The sequence below is a fragment of the Cervus elaphus genome, chromosome 15, assembly GCF_910594005.1.
Source record: "Cervus elaphus chromosome 15, mCerEla1.1, whole genome shotgun sequence".
NCBI lineage: Eukaryota > Metazoa > Chordata > Mammalia > Artiodactyla > Cervidae > Cervus > Cervus elaphus.
Window position 1 is genome coordinate 25,324,341 of NC_057829.1, and position 26,909 is coordinate 25,351,249.

A 26,909-nucleotide genomic window follows, 5' to 3' on the forward strand; every position below is an offset into this window, starting at 1 on the left:
CCCTGCAGCTGTTTGAATACGTAGCTGACTGTCTGGCAGATTTCATGAAGACCAAAGAGCTGATGCAGAAGAAATTACCTCTTGGGTTAACCTTTTCCTTTCCCTGCAAACAGACTAAATTAGATGAGGTAAGGCTGGTGCAAGGGAGGGAATAAGCTGTGTAGGATTTGGGTTTGGGGCTGGAGAATGTGGCATGTGAGGGGGTCAGGCTGGGAACAGGAAAGATCAGCAGGACTTTTCTTGTTTGTGTTTTCTTTGTCTTTAAACAGTGAGGTGGATGTGTGAGGCAGAGAATATGGTAACACGGCTGCCTTGAGTTTACATTTACCCTGGGCACGGACCAAGGAATGAAATGTTTTCACCACCAAGCTCAATGGTTCTCAGACCTTAGTTTAGTTGGAACCCCTGGAGGGCTTGTTAAACACAGATTGCTGGCCCCATGCAGGTTCTTAACCAATGGAGCCTTTGATTTGTGTTTTTAATAGTTACTGGGAGGCATGGATGCTGCTGTTCCGGCGACCACACTTGGAAACACTGACATAGTTAACCAGAATAAGAAGGGGAAGGCTGGGGAAGTCTCCCTCTATGGTGAGCCCTTAGGAGGAGGGCTGAGCCGGGGTCACTGGAGTGACAGTGTTACTGAGCAGCCCTGGTCTCTGGGATGCAAGTAGCCAGCTGGGCACTCGGGTAATCCACCTCTCTGTGCCTCAGAGTATCAGTTTGTAAATGGGGAGAAGGTAAACCTGATCTTGCACGAATATGTGAAAATAAATAAAGGGCCATATAACAGGACAGTGAGCTTTCTGGGGCCAGGAGGCTATTGTCTTGAATCGGGTCTCCTGCCTTGAGTGATGGTCCCTGAACTCTTGCTGCCCAGACCGGTCATGGCACCCAGTTCACAGCCGATTCATGGACCCACCTTGACTTGGGATGTGTTTGATGTTGTTGGCTTGAGATGTTTATTGATTATGGGATAGTGGAAAGGGAGTGGGTTTTCACATTTAATAGACCTGGCTTTGAATCATGGCTCAGGACATGTTTTGTCCCCTGGGCAAATGACTTAACTTCTTGGGTCCCTTGTTTTCTTATCTGTGAAACAGGGATACTGTCTACTCGGGGGGCTGAGGTGAAGCTTAGACAAAGCTTCTGTAATGTGCTGAGCACTGTGCCTGGCGCATCGATGGTAGCTTCAAAGTTTTAATGAATGTCCCCATACAACTTGTCTCTTCATGCTTTTGTACCTTGTCCCTCAACTGAACAGATATTTCTGGAGGGCAGGCACTATTTTATATTGTTCTTCCTAGAAATTGTCCATTTCTAGGGTCTCAAGCACAGTGTCTTATATTTAATAGCTGCTTGATAACTATCTGACAACTGAAAGGTGCAATCAATCATTTACTGGATTCCATTGGGAATTTACCATCATCTGTTTATATGGGATATGGTCTGAGGTTTACTGATGAGTTATTTTCTAAAGAAACAGTTGGGGGGGAAATAGTGTAAAGGTTTCAGGGACGTTAGAAGAGGAGCTTTGCTTGTCTTTGCACGCTGAAAGAATAGAGTTCCCCCAAGTCAGTAAGGGAAGTGGGGGGAGTCAGGAAATCAGGCCTCAATTCTCCAGATAGTTAAACACGTCTTATTTGAGCTTAGGAACAGAGACCTTAAGAAGAAGGAAGATTATGATAATGATGATAGACTACACCTCAGATTTTTACACTTGTACTATGTTGAACTCTCCATGTGTATAACCTCATTAAAATCCCAAAGCAATCATAAGAGGCAGATAAAATTATTTATATTTTATATTAAAAGAAACTGCAGTTCAGAGAGGTTAAGAGACTTATCCAAGGCCACACAGCCAAGAATTTCTCAGCCCAAGCTTACAAACTCTCTGACCACACTGATTTTCCAAACAGACACAGCTCTAGAAAGCTGTTTAAAATGCCAGCAGGGGACTCCCTGGTGATCCAGTGGTTTATCCTCTCTGCTCCCAGTTGGGGGGGGGGGGTGCAGGCTTGATCAGTGGTCAGAGAACTAAGATTTTACATGTTGTGCAGCATGCCACATCCCCCCCACCCCCCGCCCAAAAGTAAGTAAATAAAATTATTTTTAAAAAAATACCAACAGGTGCCTGAAAGCATTTTGACCCATTTTGTGTTGTATCCCAAGGAGAGTTTTCAGATGACATTTAAACTAGGCAAGGGTGGCTTGATTATATCAAGTAAAGGTGAAAATATTTCTCTTCAAATTCTAGTTGAATTAGCCTGCATTTTGTAAAATTTCCTCCCAGGCTGCCTTTCAGAGAGGTCTAAAGTAGAAAAGTTTCAGTCACAAGGAAATGCATTAGTAATAACAACCGAGAGTGGGCATAGCTGTTTAACCACGATTCTGCTGCATGTAAATTTGTGACATGAAAGTAAGGGCTTTGGAGAAGATGGAGTCTGATCAGCCATGTAGGTGCAGAAGGAGGTGGGAAAGGGAAGACTTCATGAGGAGGTGTGACTGAGGAGGATTCTTCGTGACACTAAAAAATGATTAAAGAAGATCAGGGCATTGGACTTAAAGGAGAAGGTCATTTTGTTCTTGTTTTGTTTGTTTAAATGAGGAAACAGAAAAGTCTTAAAGAAAAATTTCTGTGTGTGTATGTGTGTTTCTGATGATAAAATGGCAATAATTCTTAAAGGTAGGGGGAAAAAGAGAGAGAAAAGAGGGTTGGAATTGAAAACTTTAAAGAAGAAAATAGAAATCTCCTCTAATCCCAACCTTCAGAGATACCCACTACTAGAATTATTGGGTTTTCCTTGCAGTCATGAAAGTGTTAGCCACTCAGTCATGTGGATCTTTGGGATCCCATGGACTATATAGCCTGTTAGCCTCCTCTGTCCATGGAAATATCCAGGCAAGAGTACTGGAGTGGGTAGCCATTCCCTTCTCCAGGGGAATCTTCCTTAAGCAGAGACTGAGCCTGGGTTTCCTGAATTGCAGGTGGATTCTTTACTGTCTGAGCCCCTTGCAATCGTATCTATATTGAATACTGGTGTTATGCTGTATGTACAGCTTTTTTTCCCCCCACTTAACAATATGTCACATGCACTTATTCACCACTCCCCCGTATATCTCCCCTTAAGGTCCCACATTGTCCCTGGCATCCTTTTTGCTGGGACACCACCAAATAATCTCTCACTCCTCTGTTCAGGGGGCAGGAGTTACCTGGCCCAAGAGGGCAGAAGTTGGGGGAGCTACCACTAGGGGGCGCTGTGGTGCAGGGGAAAAAACCTGATCTCTGAAGTGCGTTAGGGGGTTAGAGGGGTGTGGGGAGGGGGTTAGCGTCAGAAACCTTTGTTCCAATTGGGCTCTCTCCTTCACTGAGTATGCGACTTGGAGCAACTTCCTTCTTTTCTGAAGCTTGTCTGCTTTATTCATAAGCTGAGGGGGTGGTGCTAGTCAGGGAGTTTGTAAGTTTGGGCTCAACTCCTCTCCACTAGGTACCCTTGGGCATCTTTTAATCTCCAAGTTCTCCTTCAGTCTGAAAAATCCTGTGATTATTTGCTATGTTAGACATGAAACTCTTTGAGAAACACCACTTGTAAGCAGATAATTGATAATGCATATTGAGATCCATTTTTCCAAGTTGAAATTAAGTCCCCAAAAGGGTCTTACAAGGTAACATGTTGGTTCTGCTTTGTGGGCCTGGCAAACTAGACATTCTGCACACATCCCATGTCTGCCACATTCCGGGTACTTCCATCAGAACACTCCTGTGACAGAGGCAGGGAGGTGATGTTTCCACTTCCAGGTGAGTAAACAGGCTCAGGGAGGTTAAATGACTTGGACAGTGTATTGTGAACCCAAGCATTCTGACCCTGCAGCCATTGTTCTTTCTGCCCCTGTGTATAGTATTTTAAACTGCTCAGATGAGAGTAATAAGCCTGTCGAAATTATTAGAAAAGGCCTCTAAGGAAATGAAAGAATCAGTGCGACTCAACTTAAAGAGAAGGCTACAGGGGACCCACTGTAGTAAGCATGAAATTTCTGCAGCTCATTTTCAGAACTGAGTGCCTTCTTTGTTTTGTCTGGATCTAATATCTTCCCCCAGGGTATCCTGCTTTCATGGACAAAGAAGTTTAAGGCGAGGGGAGTTCAGGGCACAGACGTTGTGCGCTCTCTGACCAATGCTATGAAAAGACACCAGGTAAGGAACCCCTCTGAGTGTGGGGAGCTCTCCTAGTTCTGGCCCTTATCTCTTGTGGGGGTGGGGAAGGGTTGTCTTCTACTGTGCCTGCCCTTGAAGGAGAATCAGAGAAGGACCTGATCCTAAGAAAGTTCTCACTGTAGCACAGATGTGGCCAATTTGGATAAACCCTTCTGTGGGCCTGGTATGTGGCCAGTGTTCTAATCACTGTTGAAGGGTGACCCATACTTCCCTGGGACCTCTCCAGCTGCCACAGCCTCTTCAGGGGGTCTTGGTTAGACTCGATGCTGTGTGTGATGCTCTGACCCTCACCTTTCCTCTCTGAGGCATGAAAGGTCATTTTCTTTCCTGTCTGGCTCTCTGTCCCATTTTCCACACCCTACTCATTGAATGTCTCTATTTGTTGGATACATTTTTCAATAATTTAAAGAACTATTAAAGCAAGCCATGCTCCTGGCTGAGCTGAGTACACAAATTAACCGGATTGACCTGTTACACTGACAATGTGAGAAATATTTTGAAGTATACCCTTCCAGTCTTTTTTCTGTTTAAAGTTGCTATCATAGTCTTTTGTATACTTTTTCTCTTATTGTTTTCATTTTGCTTTAAAATGCTCTCCCAAACCTTGTGGAACCATGGTGCAATAACCCTAGTTGACTTGATAGAACAGGAAACCCCTGGTGCTGCTCATGGAGAGGACTTGGCTGAGGCTGGTTAAAATGTCCCTGTGGGTGAGGACTTTGGTGTTTTCTCCTGGAAGCACCATTGCTCCTAGGATAAACATGATTCCTCAGGGTTCTTCAAGCACTGGCTGGAGTCCTGGAGATCTGTCCCTCATGTTTTCATTGCTCAGAGGCTTTCACCCATGAAACAGGAGTATGGGTTTCATTCACTCTTCAGTCTCAACTGCTCTTTTTTCTCCCCTGGACCTTAAACCTTGACAAAGTCCTTCCTTTTTTTTTTTTTAACAATTTAAATTTTTTCTAGAAGATTATTTAACTTAATTTCAATGTACAGTCATTAGAAGAAACAGAAACAATAGAAAGGAATAACAGTGTTTACATCACCAAATTGGGCCAGCAACCTACGTCCATACTTGAACAACACTGGGAAGTCCCAAGTAACAGCAATCTGGAGCCCCACTTGGGGAAAGGGTCCAAGGTGGTGCATCCACACCATGGGCGAGACTTCAAGTTGCAGTTCTGGGGGCTTCTGCTTATAATCCCAGCCTGCAAACTGATACTATTAATCAGTTTTCACGTAAAAATGCAGCTCTGGTTTTCCTTTAACTTTTACAATGCTATTCGTTTCAACTTGTGAATCTTAAGATTCCTTAGACTCTGGGGGACTAGCGAGGTCTCCAGGGGCTTAAGAAAGTCCAACACCCACTCCTTTTCTTATCTAAAGTGCCACTTGACTTGCTGGTAACCACCAGTGTGCTTGCAAGCAGACATGCAGTTCTGTCAAGGTCGGAAGTCAGTCAGAGGCCTGCTCCCCTAATTTTGAATCCTGAACAAGACTACCTCCATTTTAATTTTCCTAATAGTTCTTTCCTGTTTTGCTAGTTCATTTTGAGTCACAGTTGTGTAGGATCTAGGGGTCAGCAGGAAAAGTCAGAACATCTTGACTGAAGGCAGACAACTGCTGTGGGACAAAGGTCTTATTTCTTACAGGCAGGCCCAGAAGGCAGGATCTGGTGATTCTCTCAACCAGGCACCTTCCCTGATGGGGAAAAATAAGGGAATAGCGCCTCCCTCCCACACACTGATGCCCTCTGCGACTTGTGTCCCAGCAGGACTTAGATGTGGACATCCTGGCTTTGGTCAATGATACCGTGGGGACCATGATGACGTGTGCCTATGACGATCCCTACTGTGAAGTTGGTGTCATCATTGGTAACTCAATTTGCCTTGCTCTTTGGAGGTGGGTTGAAAGGGGCTGGTTTGGGGCTTAGTTTAAGGAAACTCTGAGTAAATTCCGTGGGAAGAGTATTGGCATTTTCTACTTAGAAGAAGCAACATAGGGAGATAGAAAATTAATACACGCATTCATTCAACAAGTGTTTACTGAGTGACCATTGTGTGCTAGGCCTTGGGCTCTGCGTCAGATTCTCGATGGTGAGAGTCCCAAAGATTCCTGTACTTGTGAAACTTTCAGTGCAGAGGTGGGGGAGAGACCAAAAGGCCTAAACAAATCACATCTCAGGTGGTTAGTGTGATGAGGAATATAAAGCAGGGTGATGTGACTGAGAGTGTGTGTAGTGGGGTTGTGAGGTGAGACCTCCCTGAGGGGTGACATTTGAGCAGGGACCTCAGTGATGAGGAGGAGGGAGCAAAGCAGAGATGGAGAGGAAGCGAATCCTGTGGCCTGTGAGAGGGGAATGAGTCTGGGCTGCTTGAGGAGCCCTAAAAGGCTGAATGGTTGTGAATCAAAGGGGGTGAGGCTGAGAGTAGAAGGCCCATTCAGGTGAGAAAAAGTGGCTGGGACCCGGCAGATCACCGAGGACACGGGACACGGTCCCTGGAAGGTCTCTGACTTTAAACCCATGGGAGACAGGGCACTAGAGGACTTTGGGTGGTGGATAGGCAAGTGGGGTGTGCACTTTGAAAAAGCTCATTCGGCTGCTGTGTAGAGAATCAACTCCCGGGGGTGAGGCCAGCCAAGAGGCCACGGCGCTTTGTGGCGCAGGACCAGGGAGGCCACAGCAGAGTGGGAGTGTCTGTGGGTGGTCTCAACACCTGAGCTGGAAGGGGGCCCTCCCGGAGGGTCCATGAAAAGGCTGTGTGGGCTCAGTAAGGCCAAATGGACCGGATTTATAGGCTATTCTCAAATGTCCCTTCAACTCTCCTATTCCTTTGCTACTATTGGGGAAAGTTTTCTGAATTGCTTTTTCCTAATTTGCATCTCACTCTCCTCAGTCTGACTTTCCCAAAGAGCAGGATCTTTACATCTGGGGGTCTTGATTTGCCTTCCAGTTTCTGGAGCCCCACACCTCAGAATGGGCCGGGCGCTTGCCCGGCATGACATCTGCTACAGTCCGCTGTGTCTGTCTTACTGACTCTGTCTGATAACCTGCCAATTGGGTGCCATTGTCTGTGCGTTTCTGAGAAAAGGCTTTTCCAAATGTTGTGTTACAATCTGATTGCCTACATTTTTTATTTCTCATGTTGGCTTTAAAATCCTGAGAACTAAACATCAGCCAGGGAAAGATACTTAAAATTAAAACAACAATAACAACAAAATAGCTTTATTGGGACTTCCCTGGTAATCCTGTGGTTAAGACCCCACATTTCCACTGCAGGGGGCACAGGTTTGGCCCCTGGTTGGCCAACTAAGACCCCACATGCCACGTGTCATGGCCAAACAAAGACTACCTTTATTGAAGCATAAAAGCCCCCTCATTTAGGTAATAATTAGTGATTTTAGTGAATTTATAGAGTTTTGTAATCATCACCATAGTCCAGCTGGAACGTTTCCATCATCCCAATCTGTCTCAAACAGGTTGTGCCTATCTGCAGCCTCTCCTCACTGCTCAAGTGTTTGAGGCATTTCCTTGGAGTGAATTTATATTTGAATAATGGCATGTTGCTGTCTTATGTGATAGCTCATCACTGTCAAACATAAGGATGTAGCTTATGCTAGGAAGGATTTGTGGCAGGCTATGAGTAAGGAATATTTTTAGTATCAAATAGAGAAGAGGCCAAGTAGCACAGGGAAAGGATTAAAAATATTAGTGAGTCGGTGAATTTTTAAAAACATAAGATTCAGTTAACTCATCCTCCTCTCCGTAAATGTGCTCTGTCAGCTTTTATACATATTCATCAGGGACTTCTTCACAATCGACTCCATTCATAACAGCAAACCATTAACACCCTGACAAGTGTGACTTGACATGTCAGCTTTATTCCTCATGAACTCCCGGGCTTGCCAAAGCCGCTTCCCTCAGCAAGAACCAGCCCTGGGAGTGGATCAAAAGCACTTTGTGGTGCATTCAGAGGACTCTCGGGTGGTTGAGAGTTTCCTCTGTCTTTGCCCAGCTGGGCGCCCTCGCGGCTGTCCATTTTCTCTCTGATCCCTTGTCCAGGTACCGGCACCAACGCGTGCTACATGGAGGACATGAGCAACATCGACCTGGTGGAGGGCGACGAGGGGAGGATGTGCATCAGCACCGAGTGGGGGGCCTTCGGGGACGACGGGGCCCTGGAGGACATCCGCACTGAGTTCGACCGGGAGCTGGACCTCGGCTCCCTCAACCCCGGGAAGCAGCTGTGAGTACTCTGCGCTGTAATCTGGGCACCGGCGCCAGTGACTGTCCACTCACGCAGGTACGCTGCGTACCTGGGAGACGTCTTAGCTGTCGCTTGTTCTCCATCACGGGCGTTTAAGAGGCAAGGCTTGTATTGATATTTCAGTTTCACCAGATAGATGAGGAAAGGGAAGCCAAAGAAATCGAGTGATTTCTCCCAGGTCATATCGCTGATCAGATTCAATCCAGAGGCAGGGGAGATACAGCTGTGAACTCAAGTCCTGCGTTTTTGGCCCACTGGAATGAATGGTCACAGAACAGATCAGTGCAGCCCGAGGAAGCACACATTCCTCACTCGTTTCAGGGCTCCGCTGCACCTCACTTTCTCCGAGGCCTCATCAGGAAGCGCCTGGTGGGAGCCCCGCCCCGGCCTGAGGTCTCACGCAGACTTCCCGCACTGTCATTCCACGCTCACATGTGCCCTGAGCCTGCAGGGTCTGCCTCAGCTCTGACTGCATGCCGAACTCCCGAGGGCTGCTACACTTGGGATTCCCTTTCCTTTCTACACATAGTGTCTTTACACGTTGTTGCAACTTTGTTTGTTAAAAAGCAAACAAAAAGTGTCTGCTGAATGAAAAAATGTTTACAATTTTTAAAAATAATTTCAGATTTATAGAAAAGTAATGAGAATAGTACAACCTTCAGTCAAATTCCCAAATAGTAACATTCTATCTGTGTGTGTATGTATATACACAGACACATAAAATATACACCTGTATAAAATACACATATGTCTGAATAAAATTATTTTTCTGAACCATCTGAGACTATAATTGCAAATGTAGTATCCCTTCACCCCTAAATACTTCAGAGTATTACCTGAGAACAAGTGCATTCTCTTATATAACCAAAGTGTAATTATCAAAATTAGGACATTAGCATTTAATCAGTTCTAATATCTAATTTATAGATCTTACTCAAAACTCACCTGCTGCCCCACTAATGTCCTTTATTTAAAAAGAAAAATTGTCCAGGTCCGGGATCACACATTACATGTTGCTGCTGTATCTCTTCAGCCTCTTTCAATCTTCTGTAATATATTTTTGCTTTTCATGGTCTTCAAGAATACAGACCATGTATTTCACAGCATGTCTCTCAGCTTGTATTTGTCTGCCGTTTCTCATGATTAGATTCAGGTGATAGATTTTCAGCAGAACTATCACACAAGTGGTGTGTGTCCTTCCCAGGACATCAGATCTGGAAGTGTGTAATATTTCTTCAGTTACTGATGACACAAATTCAAATCACTTGGTTAAGGGAATATTTGAGAGGTTTTTCCACCGCAAGGTTATTCCCTCTGTAATGAATAAGTATCTGGTGAAGAGATACTTTGAGACTATGCAATTATCCTGTATCTCATTAAATTTTACTCTCTAGTTTTAGCATCCATTGATGAATTTCTAGATCCATCATTCCCTCTGCAGTTATTAGTTGCTATTCTACTGTAAGGAATACTGTAAGGAAGAGCTATCTCCTCCACTTACTTCCTTATACTAATACGGATTCTTTTATAATTTAATGAGTTATAACTTTTTCCTATCATTATTTAATCATTCCTTCCCATCAATTTTTTTTTTTTTCAGATTTAGCCAGTGGAAGCTCCCTCAAGCTAGTCCCTAAGTGCTTTTGACATGTTCCCATCACTCTTTAAGTACTTCCTTATTTTCTTGCACAGTAAGATGCTCCAGGCTCACCATGTACTTTCCCAGTCCCAGCAATGGAATCAACCATTTTCCCAAGAAGCCCTGGTGAATAAACATTTTAAGTGCCTCCTGGAAACTACTCAGCACTAGAAGTGAATATCTGAGGAACAAATTTCTGGTTTTGATGTACTTGTTCCCCAGCACACACCCATTCTGCTGGTGATACAGAACAGTCACAGCCTAAGGAACTGGGTCCATTGTGGGGACTTTGGCATGCTCACACTATTCATTTCACTTAACGTAATTCCACTGTCCCAAGCTCAGCTGGGATTTCTTTTTATTGTCTTCTATTTTTGCAGTGTTTTAAGATGTTTTATAATGAAATGGATACAGTTAATTAGGAAACTGGTTGTCCTTGATTTTGTATTTTATTATATTTGCAGAATAAAAATTATATTTAATAGTTTACTTGGGAAACAGTTAGTAATTGCTTGTTGTATGCAGACTGAAAGTCCACATGTGGGTAACCTGGTGGGACATTTCACCTTTATCATTTTGTGTGTCTATAGACTTTATTTTATTATTATGTTTAAAAATTTTATTGGAGTATGGTTGATTTATAGTGTTAGTTGCAGGTGTAAAACAAAGTGATTCACTTATACATATGCATATATTCATTCTTTTTCAGATTTTTTCCCATATTGATTATTACATACTATTGATAGAGTTCCCTGTTCTGTACAGTAGGTCCTTGTTGGTTATCTATTTTACTCATATTATTGTAGAACCTCTCTGAGGCTATCTAAGCCCAACTAACACAGACACATCTTTTTCTCTTGGGGAGAAACACGTAGGAGTTGGAAAAATTTCAAATTTGGATTTGTCATGCTGTGGTTAGTGATCCTGGGAAAGTACCTAAATTCTCTGAAGTTGAGATTCCTTATATCTAATATGAGACTGGCACCCCCATGGCCAAGGGTGATTTGAAGTAGAGATTCTTGGACTCAAGCACTTTGTGATCAGGAAAGAACCATAGGTTTCCTCTGGTTTAGTGCTCCTCTTTTATAAGTGGGGATAATGCAGCTCAGAGGGCTGCAGTGGGCTCCGAAGGGCACCTCAAGGTGGGGCAAGGACTGAGGCCTCCTGACCCGGAAAGAGGCCTTTCCACTACTTGTGTTCCTGACCCTGGGCCATGGTTCATGGGCTTGGGAAAGGAATGCTGCATAACCAAAGGCATTGCTGCTACTTATCTGTTCACCAAATTGTAGGTTTGAAAAAATGATCAGCGGCCTATACTTGGGTGAACTCGTCAGGCTCATCTTGCTGAAGATGGCCAAGACAGGCCTCCTGTTTGGCGGCGAGAAATCCTCTGCTCTTCACATTAAGGGCAAGATTGAAACACGGCATGTGGCTGCCATGGAGAGGTGAGCTACTGGCAGGGTCCCTCCCACCTTGACTCTGAAGGGGGTAGCGTGGGCAGCCAAGGCATGGTATGCTCATGGGCGTAGTGCATAGGAGGAACCAGATCTTTCTTCTTCACCGGGACAATTTCAGACCTGCGCACGGCTTCAGGTGGATTAGCAGTGCCTGTCATGCCTCACATGTGGCTTCTGGTTGGTTTCAGTAGCCAGGGATTCTGCTGTTGGAGGTTTACCCTCTTCTCATGTTTTGTTGCCTTTTTCCTCCCTAAACTGGTGACATAACCTTTTTAGGGTTGCAGACCCCTTGGAGAGTCTAAGTTCTGGACCCTTTACCCCCAAAATGCACACTTGCATACAATTTTGCTCATAATATCAGGGCATCCTGATATTATGGAACCATTAAGTTAATGGTTAATTAACCATTAATTAACATTAATGGTTCCATAATGGAACCATTAAGGCCCTAGCATGGAATCCAGGTTAAGAATTCCCACTACAGCAATAATCTTCTCTACCTGCTGCTGTCAGGGACTGCATTTGGTTTTGGCTTTGGCGATTAGAGGGAAGAGCTCACACAAAGGTCTGCAGTAGGGAGCTGACTGCTGAGGGTGACTGGCCCGGGTTGACTCAAGATCCTGTTCCTCAAGCTTAGAAACCCTGGCACTGCCCTGAGCTTTGCAATCAGCTTAGATTCTGAGCTCAGCAGGGTGACATCTGACTTCCAGAGTCTGTGTTTATGCAGAGCTTGGCAGGGACTGAGTTTCTATGGAAGGCAGTGCAGTACAGGGTGCTTAAGAGGGTGGACTCCTTAATGTAACTGCCTGAGTTCAAATCTTGACCCTTGCACTCACCAGCTGTGTGCCTATGGACAGGTTACCTACCCTGTCTGTGCTTCAGATCCCTCTTCTGCACAGTAGGATAATGACGGTCCTCCCCCCAGGTTTGTTGTGAGGACTGAGTTAACACATGTCAAGTCCTTGGACGAGCACCTGGCACGTGAGCAATAAGTGGTGGCCGCCATGATCATTGTTGAAGTCATCATTATTATTATATGATGATGTGCCAGCCTGTTTATGTTCACAGTCCCGAGAGGTGGGAACACTCTCTCTGAGGGGGCTTCCCATGAGATGGGACAGTGTGGTCCTCTCATTCCTGTTCCCTGGCCAGGTACAAAGAAGGCCTAGCCAATACGAGAGAGATCCTGACAGATCTGGGCCTGGAACCTTCGGATGCAGATTGCATTGCGGTCCAGCACGTCTGCACCATCGTCTCCTTCCGCTCAGCAAATCTCTGCGCAGCCGCCCTGGCAGCCATCCTGACACGCCTCCGGGAGAACAAGAAGCTGGTACGGCTCCGGACCACGGTGGGCATGGACGGCACACTCTACAAGATCCACCCCCAGTGAGTGCTGGCCGCTGGCCCACACCCTCCACAAGCAATCGCCCCTGGAGCAGAGTCCAGTTTTCTTTCTAAACTATGCTGCTTCTCTGGGTTGCCAGAACCAACCATATTCTATGGTTCTGAGATTATACAGCAAAGGGTGAATTTAGAGATTACATTCATCTAGCTGGCAGGGCTGCTTTAGGGGCTCATTCTTAAAGGAATGTTTTGCTAAAGTCAATAGTCTGACTAGCAAGGCCATCCATCCATGTGCTTATCTATCTATCTATCCCTATATTCATCTATCTATTATTATTGAATACTCACTATGTTAAGATAGGAAAGTAAGATATGTCCAGTTATAAATGGGGAAATATCTGGATGGCAGAGGTTGCCATGTTCACATGAAGGATACTGGTAGGAAAACACAGAAGAAGGGAGAATGCAAGCCCCTCTGACTAACAGAGGTGTAATTGAAAGTCAGGCGTGTAGACCTGGGAAGGGCTGGGGAAAAAAACCTTTCCCTATGGGCAGAGATGATGTTCAATCAACATATTATGAGTGTATGCATGCCAAGTTGCTTCAGTTGTGTCTGACTCTTTGCGACCCTATGGACTGTAGCCCACCAGGCTCCCCTGTCCATGGGATTCTCCAGGCAAGAATACTGGAGTGGGTTGCCATGCCCTCCTCAAGGGCATCTTCATGACCTGGGAATCGAACCTGCGTCTCCTGCAGCTCCTGCATTGCAGGCAGATTCTTTACTGCTGAGTCACCAGGGGAGTCCATATATTATGTGTGGATATGCTCTACTAGTTGTAATGTTAGTGATAAAATAACCACTTCTTTGAGGCTTCCAAGGGTCCCTTCCACTCCCTCAGATGATCTGGACCCTACGCTAGGCACCCCCATCGTCTCCCTCCATCCAGCAACTAAAGGGGTGAGCCTTGGCCCAGCAGGGCTCCCCAGGATGCTGTCCCACTGCTCCACCTGTATCTGTTTCTGTTGACTGGGCCCGGGCCTTTACGGTTTTTACATATTTTGCCATCACCCCTGCCTTCAGGTACCCGAAACGCCTGCACAAGGTGGTGAGGAAACTGGTCCCGAACTGTGACGTCCGCTTCCTGCTGTCCGAGAGCGGCAGCACCAAGGGCGCCGCCATGGTGACCGCAGTAGCCTCCCGCGTGCAGGCCCAGCGGAAGCAGATTGACAAGGTGCTGGCTCTGTTCCGGCTGACCCAAGAGCAACTGGTGGGCATTCAGAACAAGATGCGGGTTGAGTTCGAGTATGGGCTGAAGAAGGATACCCACCCACTGGCCACAGTCAAGATGCTGCCCACCTACGTCTGTGGGATGCCGGATGGCACAGGTGGGGCCCTGCGCCACTCCCTTCTCTGATGGGCCACCCAGAGCTCCATCCAAGCTCCTTAAACCCAGTTAGGATCTTTGTTTCAAGAGCCTTGGGTTCATGTCTATAATGGAGGGAGGGAGAGTACTCTGCTGAATGTGTTCTTTGGTTGATCCAGGGCACTGGCAGTGAAGAATACCTAAGTTAGGTTCCATGTGTGTGAAGACCCAGACGCTGTCCCCAGGAGCTACCATCTGGACACTGTGGCATGTCTGGCTTGTCTTCTGCCCTTTCTTCTGGCTTTCTTCTCTCCTGGGGCTTGGCTCTCTTTCTCTTCCCTCTCTTCATTTTCTGCCCCTGACTTTTCTGATACTTGATCCTTTTCCTGGTCCTCTGTGCTCAGCTGACAGGAGCTACACAAGAGTGAAGTCAGTTCTTTAGACAAGTAATTCCACCTCTTTGCATCTCATGAATCTCACCAAGATATAATGATCTTTGTAAAATGCTTCATCTCTTTAATTTGCTTTTGACTCTTTAATTTCATTTTATGCTCATAACCACTCTGTATGTTATGTAAAGAGAGAATGATTCCCATTTTATGGATGCCAAAACTGAGACTCAGAGAAGTTAGGTGACATACTTAAGGTTATACAGCTGGACTTAGAATCTCTCAACAACAAAGATCTTTTCCAGAGCCAGTATCCTTTGAGTCTTTGGGGGGAGAAAATGAGAGCAGGAAAAAACACTATTCAATTATTCATTCTTTCATCTCTTTTTTCCTTTTGCCTCCATTCCTCAAAATTTCATTAAGTACTTGCTATAGGTCAGGCTCTGTTGTAGGCACAGTGGCAGAGCAGTAAAGAAAACACAGTCCCTACCTTTATGGAGCCTTTGTTCTGTTGGGCTGACAGTAAACGAACAAACACCAGATGAAGCCATGTCATAACAGGGCTATGAAGACAAATAGAGCAGAGTCAGGGGTAAGAGAGCTGGCCGGGGGTGAGGGCTTTGGCAAATTCAAGGAACAGCAAAATGACCAGTGTGATTGTAACAGAGTGAATGAGGCAGTCAGCGAGGGGAGGGATCACACAGAACAGACTATGATGCTCTGAGATGTCAGAGAAGCAAGAGGCGGTAATGGGTTTGGACTTGATATGGTTTCTTGTCAGTCTGGTGGGGGTGTGGGAATCCAGGGATGGGAAGAGTGGGACAGAGAATCATTTCATGCTTGGGATGAGCAGTTTCTCTAGGCCCTACAGACAGAATGGAAGCACCTTCCTGAGTCCAATGTAGTCAGGTAGCCTGACCTGGATTCACCCTCAGAGGTTCCTTGAACACAAATATAGTTAGTGGCCGTTAGCAGACACCAAGGAAAGCAAGCTGGCCTCAGATGGGCTCAGGATGCCTGCCCAGGGCTCTGACACCATGCTTGCTGACCACCACGCCCCTGTGGCCCCTGAACCTCAGGCCAACAAGCCCTAGGGCTGTTCTCTTTCGGCATCTCTTCTTCCTCCCAATGCCTGCACACGAGGCCCTGCTCAGTGCATGCTGGTGGGATGCCACCCTCGCTTCCTCTACCACAGAGAAAGGAAAGTTCCTCGCCCTGGATCTGGGGGGAACCAACTTCCGGGTCCTCCTGGTAAAGATCAGAAGTGGACGACGGTCAGTGCGGATGTACAACAAGATCTTCGCCATCCCCCTGGAGATCATGCAGGGCACGGGCGAGGAGGTAAATGCCGGCCGGGGGCTCACCCTCCGAGGGGCCAGCCTGCCATCCACCCCGGACAGTGCAGGTCCAGCGTGACTGCTGCTCTCTCCCTGCAGCTGTTTGACCACATCGTGCAGTGCATCGCCGACTTCCTGGACTACATGGGCCTCAAGGGAGCCCAGCTGCCTTTGGGCTTCACGTTCTCCTTTCCCTGCAGGCAGACGAGCATTGACAAGGTACCACGGTCAGCCTGGAGGGCCTCCCTCCTGCACCTGGGGCGTCTCAAGGCAGCTCTGAGTCACCGTTCACTTTGTTTAGGGGTCTCAGGTTCAGGGCAGCTGGGGAGACATGATCAAGAATTTAGACTATTTAATTTCTTCTATTTACTGTGTTCCATTTTCACTATTACTGTTTTATGGACTGAAGTTTGCAAAATGCTTTCGGGTTGTATAAAAGGACACGTGGATAAAATTACTGTTAAAAGAGAGGTCAAGTCATATTATCAAGAGATAAGAGGTAATGATCAGTTAAGGCAAGTTATAACTCTTAATCTGTAATATTGCGTGTGTCTTCCTGGGTGGTCAGTGTAAACAGGGAAACACAGTAGGTGGTAAGGCTTTTATTGTCTGATGAACAAAAGCTCACCAGTGCTTCTGAAGAAATGCATTTCTTTCCTGATATTAGACTCTCAGGAGACATTGATCACATTGACACATATTTTGTTGACACTGAAGAACTTCATGGATGATAATTTTAATAAATTGTTCATAATAATTTAAAAGCACATATCATATGACTTTTCATGGATAAAAGCACCATTCACCTGCTCAAGGAGAACAGAGTACCCTCTTGCTCTCTAACAGGCTTATGTCAATCAAGCTATCTGATCTGGTGTAAAAGCAGAACACCACTTTCAATTTTCAGAGAGAACCCTGGTCAGCACAGCAAGTCAGGCAGAGAGCTCATGGCAATGATAAGAATGTCACCAAAGATTTAAGACTTTGTCTGATCCAGTCAGTGTCTCCATGATGTACACATTATTTTTGTTTTGTTTATTTTATCATCTTTTATTGTGGTAAAATTTATATAACATTTACCACTTTGACTGTTTTTAAGTGTATCTTGTTTTTAAGTATACACTGGTACGTTTAAAAAGTACAGCTGTGCTGTGGCATTAAGTACATCACATCATTGTGAACTACCACCACTATCCATCTTCTGAAGTCTTCCATCTTCCCACACTGAAACTCTATACTCATTAAACAATCTCTCTCCATTTGCCCTTCTCCCAGACCCTGACAGCCTTTATTTTACTTTCTGTCTCTATGAATTTGACTATCTTAGGCACCTCATCTAAGTAGAATCCTAACAGTGTTTGTCATTTTGTGACTGGCTCGTTTCATTTAGCATAATGTTCTCAAGGGTGATTCACATAGAATTCCATTCCTTTTTTAAAGTTGAGTGATATTTTATTGTATGTTTACATGCTATTTTCAATCACCATTTTGTAGTTAAGAAAAGCAGAGGCACAGAGAAGTTAAGTCGTCCAGGTTACCGTGTCTATAAACAGTGGTGGAGGGGTCAGTCCAGGACACCGACCTGAGAGCCCAGGTTCTTGCACTTTGCCCTCAGGACCTGGAACCCAGTGTTTTTGGACCATTTCGGCCGTAATACCCAGTATACTTACACATATATATGTAATTAAGACCAAAAAATCAAGAAATAGTACCTACCCTTGTTCTGTGCATTTTATTTTCTATCCTGTTTTTCTTTTTTTTTTTTTTAAGAAATAAATTTAAAGAAAAATTTTATTGGAGTATAGTTGCTTTACAATGGTGTGTTCATTTCTTCTGTATAGCAAAGTGAATCAGCTATATATATACATATATCCCGTCTTTTTTGGATTTTCTTCCTGTTTTTTTATTTTTATTTTTTTTTATTAGTTGGAGGCTAATTACTTCACAACATTTCAGTGGGTTTTGTCATACATTGATATGAATCAGCCATAGATTTACACGTATTCCCCATCCCGATCCCCCCTCCCACCTCCCTCTCCACCCGATTCCTCTGGGTCTTCCCAGTGCACCAGGCCCGAGCACTTGTCTCATGCATCCCACCTGGGCTGGTGATCTGTTTCACCATAGATAGTATACATGCTGTTCTTTTGAAATATCCCACCCTCACCTTCTCCCACAGAGTTCAAAAGTCTGTTCTGTATTTCTGTGTCTCTTTTTCTGTTTTGCATATAGGGTTATCGTTACCATCTTTCTAAATTCCATATATATGTGTTAGTATGCTGTAATGTTCTTTATCTTTCTGGCTTACTTCACTCTGTATAAGGGGCTCCAGTTTCATCCATCTCATTAGGACTGATTCAAATGAATTCTTTTTAACGGCTGTGTAATATTCCATGGTGTATGTGTACCACAGCTTCCTTATCCATTCATCTGCTGATGGGCATCTAGGTTGCTTCCATGTCCTGGCTATTATAAACAGTGCTGCGATGAACATTGGGGTGCACGTGTCTCTTTCAGATCTGGTTTCCTCAGTGTGTATGCCCAGAAGTGGGATTGCTGGGTCATATGGCATATCCTGCTTTTCATATGAGGAAATTGAGGCATACAGTCTCATCTAAACAGCAGTCGCAAAACCAGAACTGAAACAGAACTCTCCAGGGCTCTGAGAATGCCATGAAAACCCACTCACCAGGCTTACCTCTCACTCCTAATCATTCAGAGAACAGGAAGAGGGGTTCAGAAGGTGAAATTATCTGGTAATATGGCTAGATCTCTCAAAATTAAAAATGCTAGAATGCTAAGAGCCATAAGATCCATTTCTCAAGATTAATGAACAAGGATGTTCACTACACCATCACTTTTTAATAATGAAAAATTAGAAATAACCCAAATGCCTGGCAATGGAAAATGACTAAATAAAAAATGGAAATAAATTTTCATTTCCCCTAAAATGAAAAATGACTAAATATAGTATATCACTCACATGAGATGACTGGATTTTTATTTAGCAAACACATACATAGTGCTTGTTTGGTGCCTGGTGCTGTACTAAATGCTTCACAGACATTACCTACCCAGTCAGGAGGCCAGCAGAGTGCAATGGTTTGAGAGCATGGGTCTGGAACCAGATTGCCTCAATTTGCATCTTGGCTTCTCCACACTTACTGGCTGTATGACCTTGGGTGAATTACTTAACCTCTCTGCACCTTTTACTTCCTTACTTGAAAAATAGGGATTAAAATAGGTATGTTTTGTGGATTTTAAAATTTCTGTGCAGTTATACTTGAGGAGTATTTTCCATGTTAACTGACCAGCAATGGTATAAAAGATATATTACTGAGTGAGAAAAACAAGGGCTTCATAGGTGGCTCAAAGGAAAGAATCTGCCTGACAATGCAGGAGACACAGGAGACATGGTTTCGATCCCTGGGTCGGGAAGATCCCCTGGAGAAGGAAATGGCAACCCACTCCAGTATTCTTACCTGGGAAATCCCATGGACAGAGGAGCCTGGTGGGCTACAGTTTATGGATAAAGACAAATTGCAGTAGTCCACACACAATATGAATTTGAAAGCGCACATAAATAGAGAAAAAAAAAATCTGTAAGGATTCATTATCGGGCTGATAATAGAGGTTACCTCCCATATTTAGGAGGATGGGGAGTTAAAGGAGACTTTGTTGTTGTCAATAGCACTGAGTTTTTGCAAAGGTAATGCATTCTTGTATTACTGCTGCCGTTAAAAATGAATATACACGGGAATGGAAGTTGGGGGTGGGGAGGGGAAAGCCGCGTGCAGCTGTCCATGGTCCTGAGTGGTCCACAGGCACCAGTACACAGCTGCTCCTCCTGATTTGGGCCACTGGGCCTCCAGGCCTCCCTCCCAGCAGTTCTGACAGGTTCATGAAGACATGACTAAGAAGGAAGGGAGACCAATGGAGAGCTTGGAGCAAAGACACCAATGGCTGAGGTGAAAAAAAAAAAAAAAACTTTCTTTAAAAATAATTGAAATGTAGTTGATTTACAATACTATACTAGTTTCAGGTATATAACATAATAGTTTGATATTTTTATAGGTTGTATTCTATACAAAATTATTGTAAAATACTGACTATATTCTCTTGCTGTACATTGCATCCTTGTAACTTATTTATTTTATGCCTAGAAATTTATATCTTTAAATCCCTTTTACCTATTTTGCCCCTCTCCTCACCCCTCTTCATTTTGGTAACCAATAGTTTTTCAAAAAAGAGAAACTTTTAAAAAATATGATTTGGTATAATTGCAACTAATGAGAAAGATTTTTCAACTGGGGTTGAATCTCTGAGGTTCTACATATATTCACCAGGAAAGGAGCAAGGAAGCCCAGCTTCCCAAGGACTATGGAGAGAAGGGGGGAGCCCAGAGCTGAGGGCCTCAGGGTGAGGTGGCCACTCATGCCCTGGGGTTGGGGGTGCTGCCATTAGAGTTTCTGGCCATCTCTCCTACCCCAGCCACTCTCCTGGCCTGGACACCCCAGCTTTCCCTGCACTCACCCACCCTCAGCTCTAGACTATGGAGTTTGAGGCTAGATACCTCTTGCTTCTGGCCAACAGTGTAACCATCTTTTTAAAAATTAGATATACTTCTTCTTGGTATTATAAAAAGTTAGACATATTGATTTTAGGAAAATTAGAAAATACGGACAAGCAAAAAGGAGAGACTGAAAGGTACCTGTAATCTTACATCTAAAGAGAACCACTGTCAACCCTCTGGTGTATGCATTGTTCCAGACCTTTTTCCAAATTTGAGTGTGTGTGTGGTTTTTAAAAGAATAACAGAATAGTTCACATCTGTATTTGTTCAATGTGAGTTCACCTAACAGTGTATGGTAAACATCTTCCTCTAACGGCTAACATTCTCTAAAAGTTTTATGTTTTTGTGGCTCTAGAGCATTTCCTATATTGATATACAATGATAGATCCATATTGTTGGAAAGACAGAATGTGTGCGTGTGTGTGTTATTTACTCAGTTGTGTCTGACTCTTTGCGACCCCATGAACTGCAGTCCACCGGGCTCTTCTGTCCATGGAATTTTCCAGGCAAGTATACTGGAGTGGGTAGCCATTCCCTTCTCCAGGGGATTCTCCCAACCCAGGGATCAAACCCACATCTCTTGCATTGCAGGCAGATTCTTTGCTGCCTTAGCCACCCATTTTTCCTGTGAAACCATGCTTTGATGAACATTTTGTAGCTTTATCTTTGATCATGACGATGTGATTGATTGGATAAATCAGCAGTGGTCTTTGTTCTGTGCAGGCATGGCCAGGGAACGTGAGTTGATGTAAATTTCTGCAATTATTCCACTCAGCAGTAGACCTTGTCTGAGCGTCATGCTTCATGGTGCCTCTGGGTCCAGTGTTAGGGATCCAGATGGAAGCACAGTGAAAAGCATTTGGCCAGCAGTTAGCTGTAGTCCCCTGCATCTATTTGATGCTGAGGTTGTGCAGTGGTTCCAGCAAACTATTGCTCAAGTGAATTTGCCTTCCTTTCTTTCAGGGAACGCTCATTGAGTGGACCAAAGGCTTCAAAGCTACTGACTGTGAAGGGGAAGATGTGGTGGATATGCTCAGGGAGGCCATCAAGAGGAGAAATGTATGATATGGTGTTGAAGTGCATACCTGACCTTGTCCCTTCCCCAAGGCCCCCGTGCTGTGTCATCAGACACCAGCCCTGCGACTCTGGCCTCTGCCCACCTCAGTCTGATGTGCCCCTCGTTGAGACTGTTTGGCCTGCCCATCCTACTTACAGTAGAGCTCTCTTCCTTTGCAGGAATTTGACCTGGACATAGTTGCAGTTGTGAATGACACAGTGGGGACCATGATGACCTGTGGCTATGAAGATCGTAATTGTGAGGTTGGCCTGATTGCAGGTGAGTGATCAGGCATGTCCCATTGGCCTGCTCCCATCTGATCTTTTGGAAGTTACCTTTTAACATACTGAGGGGCAGGGGGCCATTGTTCCTTTACATAGGGGCTCTGAAGCCAGCTTTGTCCATGGCTGAGATGAAGTTAACATTGGGATTTCAGGTCTCCTAATTCCCAAGTCTTTACTTAATATCTTTTCCCCTAAGGGTTCTAAGCCAAGATTGTCTTTTCAGTTGAGGAAGAAGAATAACTTGGAAAGAGGGAACTTTCACATTTGGGCCTTGGGGCAGATTTTACTGGGTGGAGGGAGACCACAGTTGGATCATGTTGGTTGGCCTGGAGCTGAGAGAGCTCCAAGGTATGATATAGGCATTTTAGGAGTCTTCTGGAAAAGTCTGGCAGTGATTAAGTAGATTCCAGAGGGATGACTGTAAGTGGTGAGGGGACAGGTGCATTTGAACAGATGGAGACAGGGGCAGTGGGCATTCCGAGTGACAGACACTGGTTAAGTAATCCCAGAATCTGAGAAAGTTGTTCCAGCTGGTTGTCTGGGTTTCCTGAGTGTAAGTAGTACATAGCACATGGAGATGGGGATATATTGAGATGTCTTCAGTGCCAAGGAGAGGTTTCATCTCACTCTAAACTTCACCTGCTTTGTGACCTTGGGCAGGTTGCTTATTCTGTCTGGACTTGAGCTTCCTCATCCACGGGAAGGGTTGGGCTAGATCTGGGAGGTCAAAGAGGTGAGATTTGTTTGACTGAAGATGATAATTGCCTGGACTGTTGTCTTGAGAATAGCTCTGAGACCAGGTCATGGACAAAGTAGAAGAGGGTGGTGTTCAGATACCAAGTGTCTGCTTATCCAAGACTAGATGGTTCCTCATGGTCCCTGCCAGCTCTGCTAACTCTGTGACTACTTGGAGCTCACTTTGTGTGCCTATGGCTTATCAATAATGAGGAGGGTGAGGAGGAGGATAATGGTATCACAGGTACAAATTCTATGTGGAGGAAACTTACAGACATCATCTCATTTTTTTCTTGATAACAAATCTATAAGACAGGTGTTAGTTCCTTTTTACAGATGAAGAAATTGGATCTATGAAAGATGAAATACTTGCCTGTAGTCACCCAACTATAAATATAAAGCTGAAGTCCACACCCAGTTGTATCTGACTCCAAACCTAAATTCCTATCTACTGTACCCTGCTGGCTCTTTAAGACCTAGTGGTGTCTTCTGAAGGCTAAAGTCCCTTCATGATTCCTTCTAGGAACAGGCAGCAACATGTGCTACATGGAGGAAATGAGAAACATTGAACTGGTGGAAGGGGATGAAGGGAAGATGTGCATTAATACCGAGTGGGGAGGATTTGGAGATAATGGCTGCCTAGATGATATCCAGACCCAATATGACAAGGAGGTGGATGAGGGGTCCTTGAATCCTGGCAAACAGAGGTGAGAAGAGGGTGTTTGTACATTTCTGTAAGTTGTCCAACTTCAGCAGATCTATGGGGGTGCCCTTTCCATATTACAGATATGTGTATAGTTTGTATATTTATGACAACTCTTTGTCAGATGTCAGTGAAGTGTCTAATTTGAATAAAAGCAAAGGTGGCCCAGTGGTAAAGAATCCTCGTGCAATGCAAGAGACGCAAGAGACACAGGTTCTACCCCTGGGTCAGGAAGATTCCCTAGAGAAGGAAATGGCAACTCACTCCAGTATTCTTGCCTGGGAAATCCCATGGACAGAGGAACCTGACAGGTTACAGCCCCTGGGGTCACAAAGAGTCTGACACAACTAGAGCACGGACACAGAAGCAGCAAAATGTTATGAAAAGTTTCCAACAAACAGAAAGTGTGCCTTTTTCTAATTACCATAACGTTACCATAAGGTCTAGAGGTGGCTTTGGAAATGAGGCCGAGGTTGTCAGGAAGTCTATTCACTGTGGCCTTGATGTCACACAGCAAGGGCATGGTGGGCCTCTCAAGATGGGTTTCTAGTAAGTCTTGTTTAGAGGTCAACATCCTCAATCCTTCAAGAGCAGGCTGCCAGATTGCTGACCTCTGTGGTTCTGGGGTTGGGTAAGTAACTGCAAGTGAAGGATGGGAATCCTGGTTCTCAGCCATGACGTCATGTCCCAGCATGGGTCACAATCACTTGTAAGGGTTATTCCAATTGCTAACCATACTAAAAATACTGACAACAATGAATGGTTAAAAAAATAAACAGAAAACAGAGTACATTTTCATTTGCATTCTCATATAGCTTCTTTAGTCGGAGAGAAAGGGGTAGAGCTAGCATGGGGGGAACTGATTATTAGCCTGGGCCCATCTATTTCTGTAAGGGTTGGCATACTTTTTCTGTAAAGGATCAGAGAGTAAATGTTTTACTCTCAGACCATGTGGTCTTTGTCACGACTAAGCTCAGTGTCTTTCTATATAAAATAAAATAAGGATATAGATTTACTGTGAGAAAATATCCAAGTGGAAAAGTTGAGCTAGGAAATGTGATGGGATGCCTGGGTCTCAGACGCCTTGCTGACTATTCAACTGAGAACACTCAGTCAGAAGAGGCTTGACAAGCCCAAGACCAGCCCTGGTGGTCCCACATCTTCCTTTGGCACTAATCTTTGTAGCTGGGAGGTGGGTGAGTTACCGTAAGCCCAGCTGAACCAGGGGCCAAAATCACAAGGGACCTGAATTCCAAGTTGGGGCATCCAAGTTTTGTGTCTGAATCCGTTGGAGGTTCTCATTTCTGGAGTGAAGAGTGTTAGGGGGCAACATACTTGGATTTACTTTGCTGTCCCCATTGTGTGTCTAAGTGTTGGTTCCTTAGACTGATGAAATCCTGAGCAGTTAAGAGAACGCAAGTCCAGCATGTAAGTCTCAGGCACACTCGGATTTTCATTTGACCCTGCAGGCAGTGGGAGTCCAGCTGCACCTCATTGTTATTAATACTGTCACACATACCTGGGCAGAGTGCCTGGTCAGTGCCTGTTGATTGTAGAGCTTCTTTTTCTCTTGTACCTTCCATCATGGAGCTCACAGCCTGGTAGGAAGAAGGAAGGGAGCTAACATTTTGAACCAAGCATGGTGTGTGTATGCAGTTCAAATGTGTTATCTCATGGAGCAGAAGCTCTAGTGGAGATTTCTTCAAATACAAAGCCAAGGTAAACTAGCTTTGGGGCTAGAAAAGGGACTTATTTTAGCTTCGGGTCTACTGTGCACCAGATGTGTGCTTCCCAACAGCCTTGTGGGGTCAGTGATTTGCTCCCTGTTTCATAGATGATGGCTTATAGTCCTTACTCAGGTCATGCAGCTAATGTGTGGCAGAGCTGGAACTTGGCTTCTGCTCAACGTGTCTCCAAAGCCTGGCCTTCCCACATTATACTGTCTCTTGCATGCACTTCTCTGGGCCTGCTGCCCGCTCCACCCCACTGTGACCCAGGCAGCTAGTGGATGCCAGTGGCACGCCTTCCATGCTCTGACGTGTGATCCTCTTGGGAACCGCTCACCAGCACTGATTTCCCTGCTCTCACCAACCTTGTCTCTCTTTCTCTCAACAGATACGAGAAAATGACCAGTGGGATGTACCTGGGGGAGATTGTGCGGCAGATCCTGATCGACTTGACCAAGCAGGGTCTCCTCTTCCGCGGCCAGATTTCAGAACGTCTCCGGACCAGGGGCATCTTTGAAACCAAGTTCTTGTCTCAGATTGAAAGGTGACTCGTGGTCAATTTCACCTGCTTGATGTAAAAGGTCCTATATTGGGACATGCTGCTGTATTACCAGGCTCCAGCAGATTTGAAATTTAAAAATAGAGAGTAAGGGCCTGGCTGGGCAGAGGGTTGCTTCCTGGGGCTGCTCCCACTCTCCAGCTACATCAGTACTACAGCACCCAGCTGAGGAGCCAGAAGCTTGTCTGGACCCCTAGATTCCTAAATGGTTATGGAAGAGTTAGGTTAGGTTAAAAAATGATCCTCTTCTGGGACTTCCCTGGTGATCTGGTGGCTAAGCCTCTGTGCTCCCAGTGCAAGGAGCCTGGGTTCCATCCCTGGTCAGGAAAATAGATCCCCCATGCTGCAACTAAAACCTGGTGCAGCCAAATAAATAATAAAAAAATGATCCTCTTTTGATTCTGAAAAGATGATGTGCTAATACTTTAAAGATGATGGGACTTTCTGGGGGTGACAGACCTTCTAGAATCTCAGCTTCTAAGGCATCCTGCTCCAACCTTGCCTCTGCTGGGACCATTTCTTCTCCTGCTCAGGCAGGAGATGGGGGGCTGTGAGACCTGGGGAGCAGGTTCCAGGGCTCCAGCAATAGGTCTTGACATCCTGCTCTGCTTGCTGGCAGCGACCGGCTGGCCCTCCTCCAGGTCAGGAGGATCCTGCAGCAGCTCGGCCTGGACAGCACGTGTGAGGATAGCATCGTGGTGAAGGAGGTGTGCGGTGCTGTGTCCCGGCGGGCGGCCCAGCTTTATGGTGCTGGCCTGGCTGCCATCGTGGAGAAGAGGAGGGAAGACCAGGGACTTGAGCACATGAGGATCACCGTGGGTGTGGACGGCACCCTGTACAAGCTGCACCCGCAGTGAGTACTCCGGAGACTCAGGGCTGGGGGCTGAGGCTGACTGTGGACCCCTTTGGGGCTGACAGACAAAGTGGCTCTGCTTCCTAGTGCTATGATGTGGGAGTGTTCACCACCCTCCCCAAACCCCAGGCTCCTCATCTGTATCAGGCAGGCAGAAATAACCTCTACATCAGGGGCCTGCATGAGGACTGGGTGAGTTCATACATGTGAAGTGTTTTACACTGTCCTCGGGTGGTGCTAGTGGAACCCGCCTGCCAATGCAGGAGACATAAGAGACATAGGTTCGATTTGTGGGTCAGAAAGATCCCTGGAGGAGGGCACGGCAAGTATTCTTGCCTGTAGTATTCTTGTCCACTCCAGTATTCTTTCCTGGAGAATCCCATGGACGGAGGAGCCTGGCAGGCTGC

At 45.3% G+C, this 26,909-nt stretch overlaps 1 protein-coding gene across 1 annotated transcript in view; it reads left to right on the forward strand.

Annotated features, from left to right (window-relative positions):
* Window positions 1–26,909, forward strand: part of HKDC1 (hexokinase domain containing 1) — a 41,386-nt gene that overhangs the window by 10,347 nt on the left and 4,130 nt on the right. Inside the window, exons 4-17 of the mRNA XM_043926914.1 lie at window positions 9–128; window positions 4,097–4,192; window positions 5,988–6,087; window positions 8,277–8,460; window positions 11,410–11,565; window positions 12,730–12,963; window positions 14,003–14,307; window positions 15,870–16,015; window positions 16,111–16,230; window positions 21,548–21,643; window positions 21,821–21,920; window positions 23,184–23,367; window positions 25,479–25,634; window positions 26,269–26,502. Of these exons, the coding sequence (XP_043782849.1) occupies window positions 9–128; window positions 4,097–4,192; window positions 5,988–6,087; window positions 8,277–8,460; window positions 11,410–11,565; window positions 12,730–12,963; window positions 14,003–14,307; window positions 15,870–16,015; window positions 16,111–16,230; window positions 21,548–21,643; window positions 21,821–21,920; window positions 23,184–23,367; window positions 25,479–25,634; window positions 26,269–26,502 (2,231 nt within the window). The remainder of the gene's footprint in view (window positions 1–8; window positions 129–4,096; window positions 4,193–5,987; window positions 6,088–8,276; window positions 8,461–11,409; window positions 11,566–12,729; window positions 12,964–14,002; window positions 14,308–15,869; window positions 16,016–16,110; window positions 16,231–21,547; window positions 21,644–21,820; window positions 21,921–23,183; window positions 23,368–25,478; window positions 25,635–26,268; window positions 26,503–26,909) is intronic.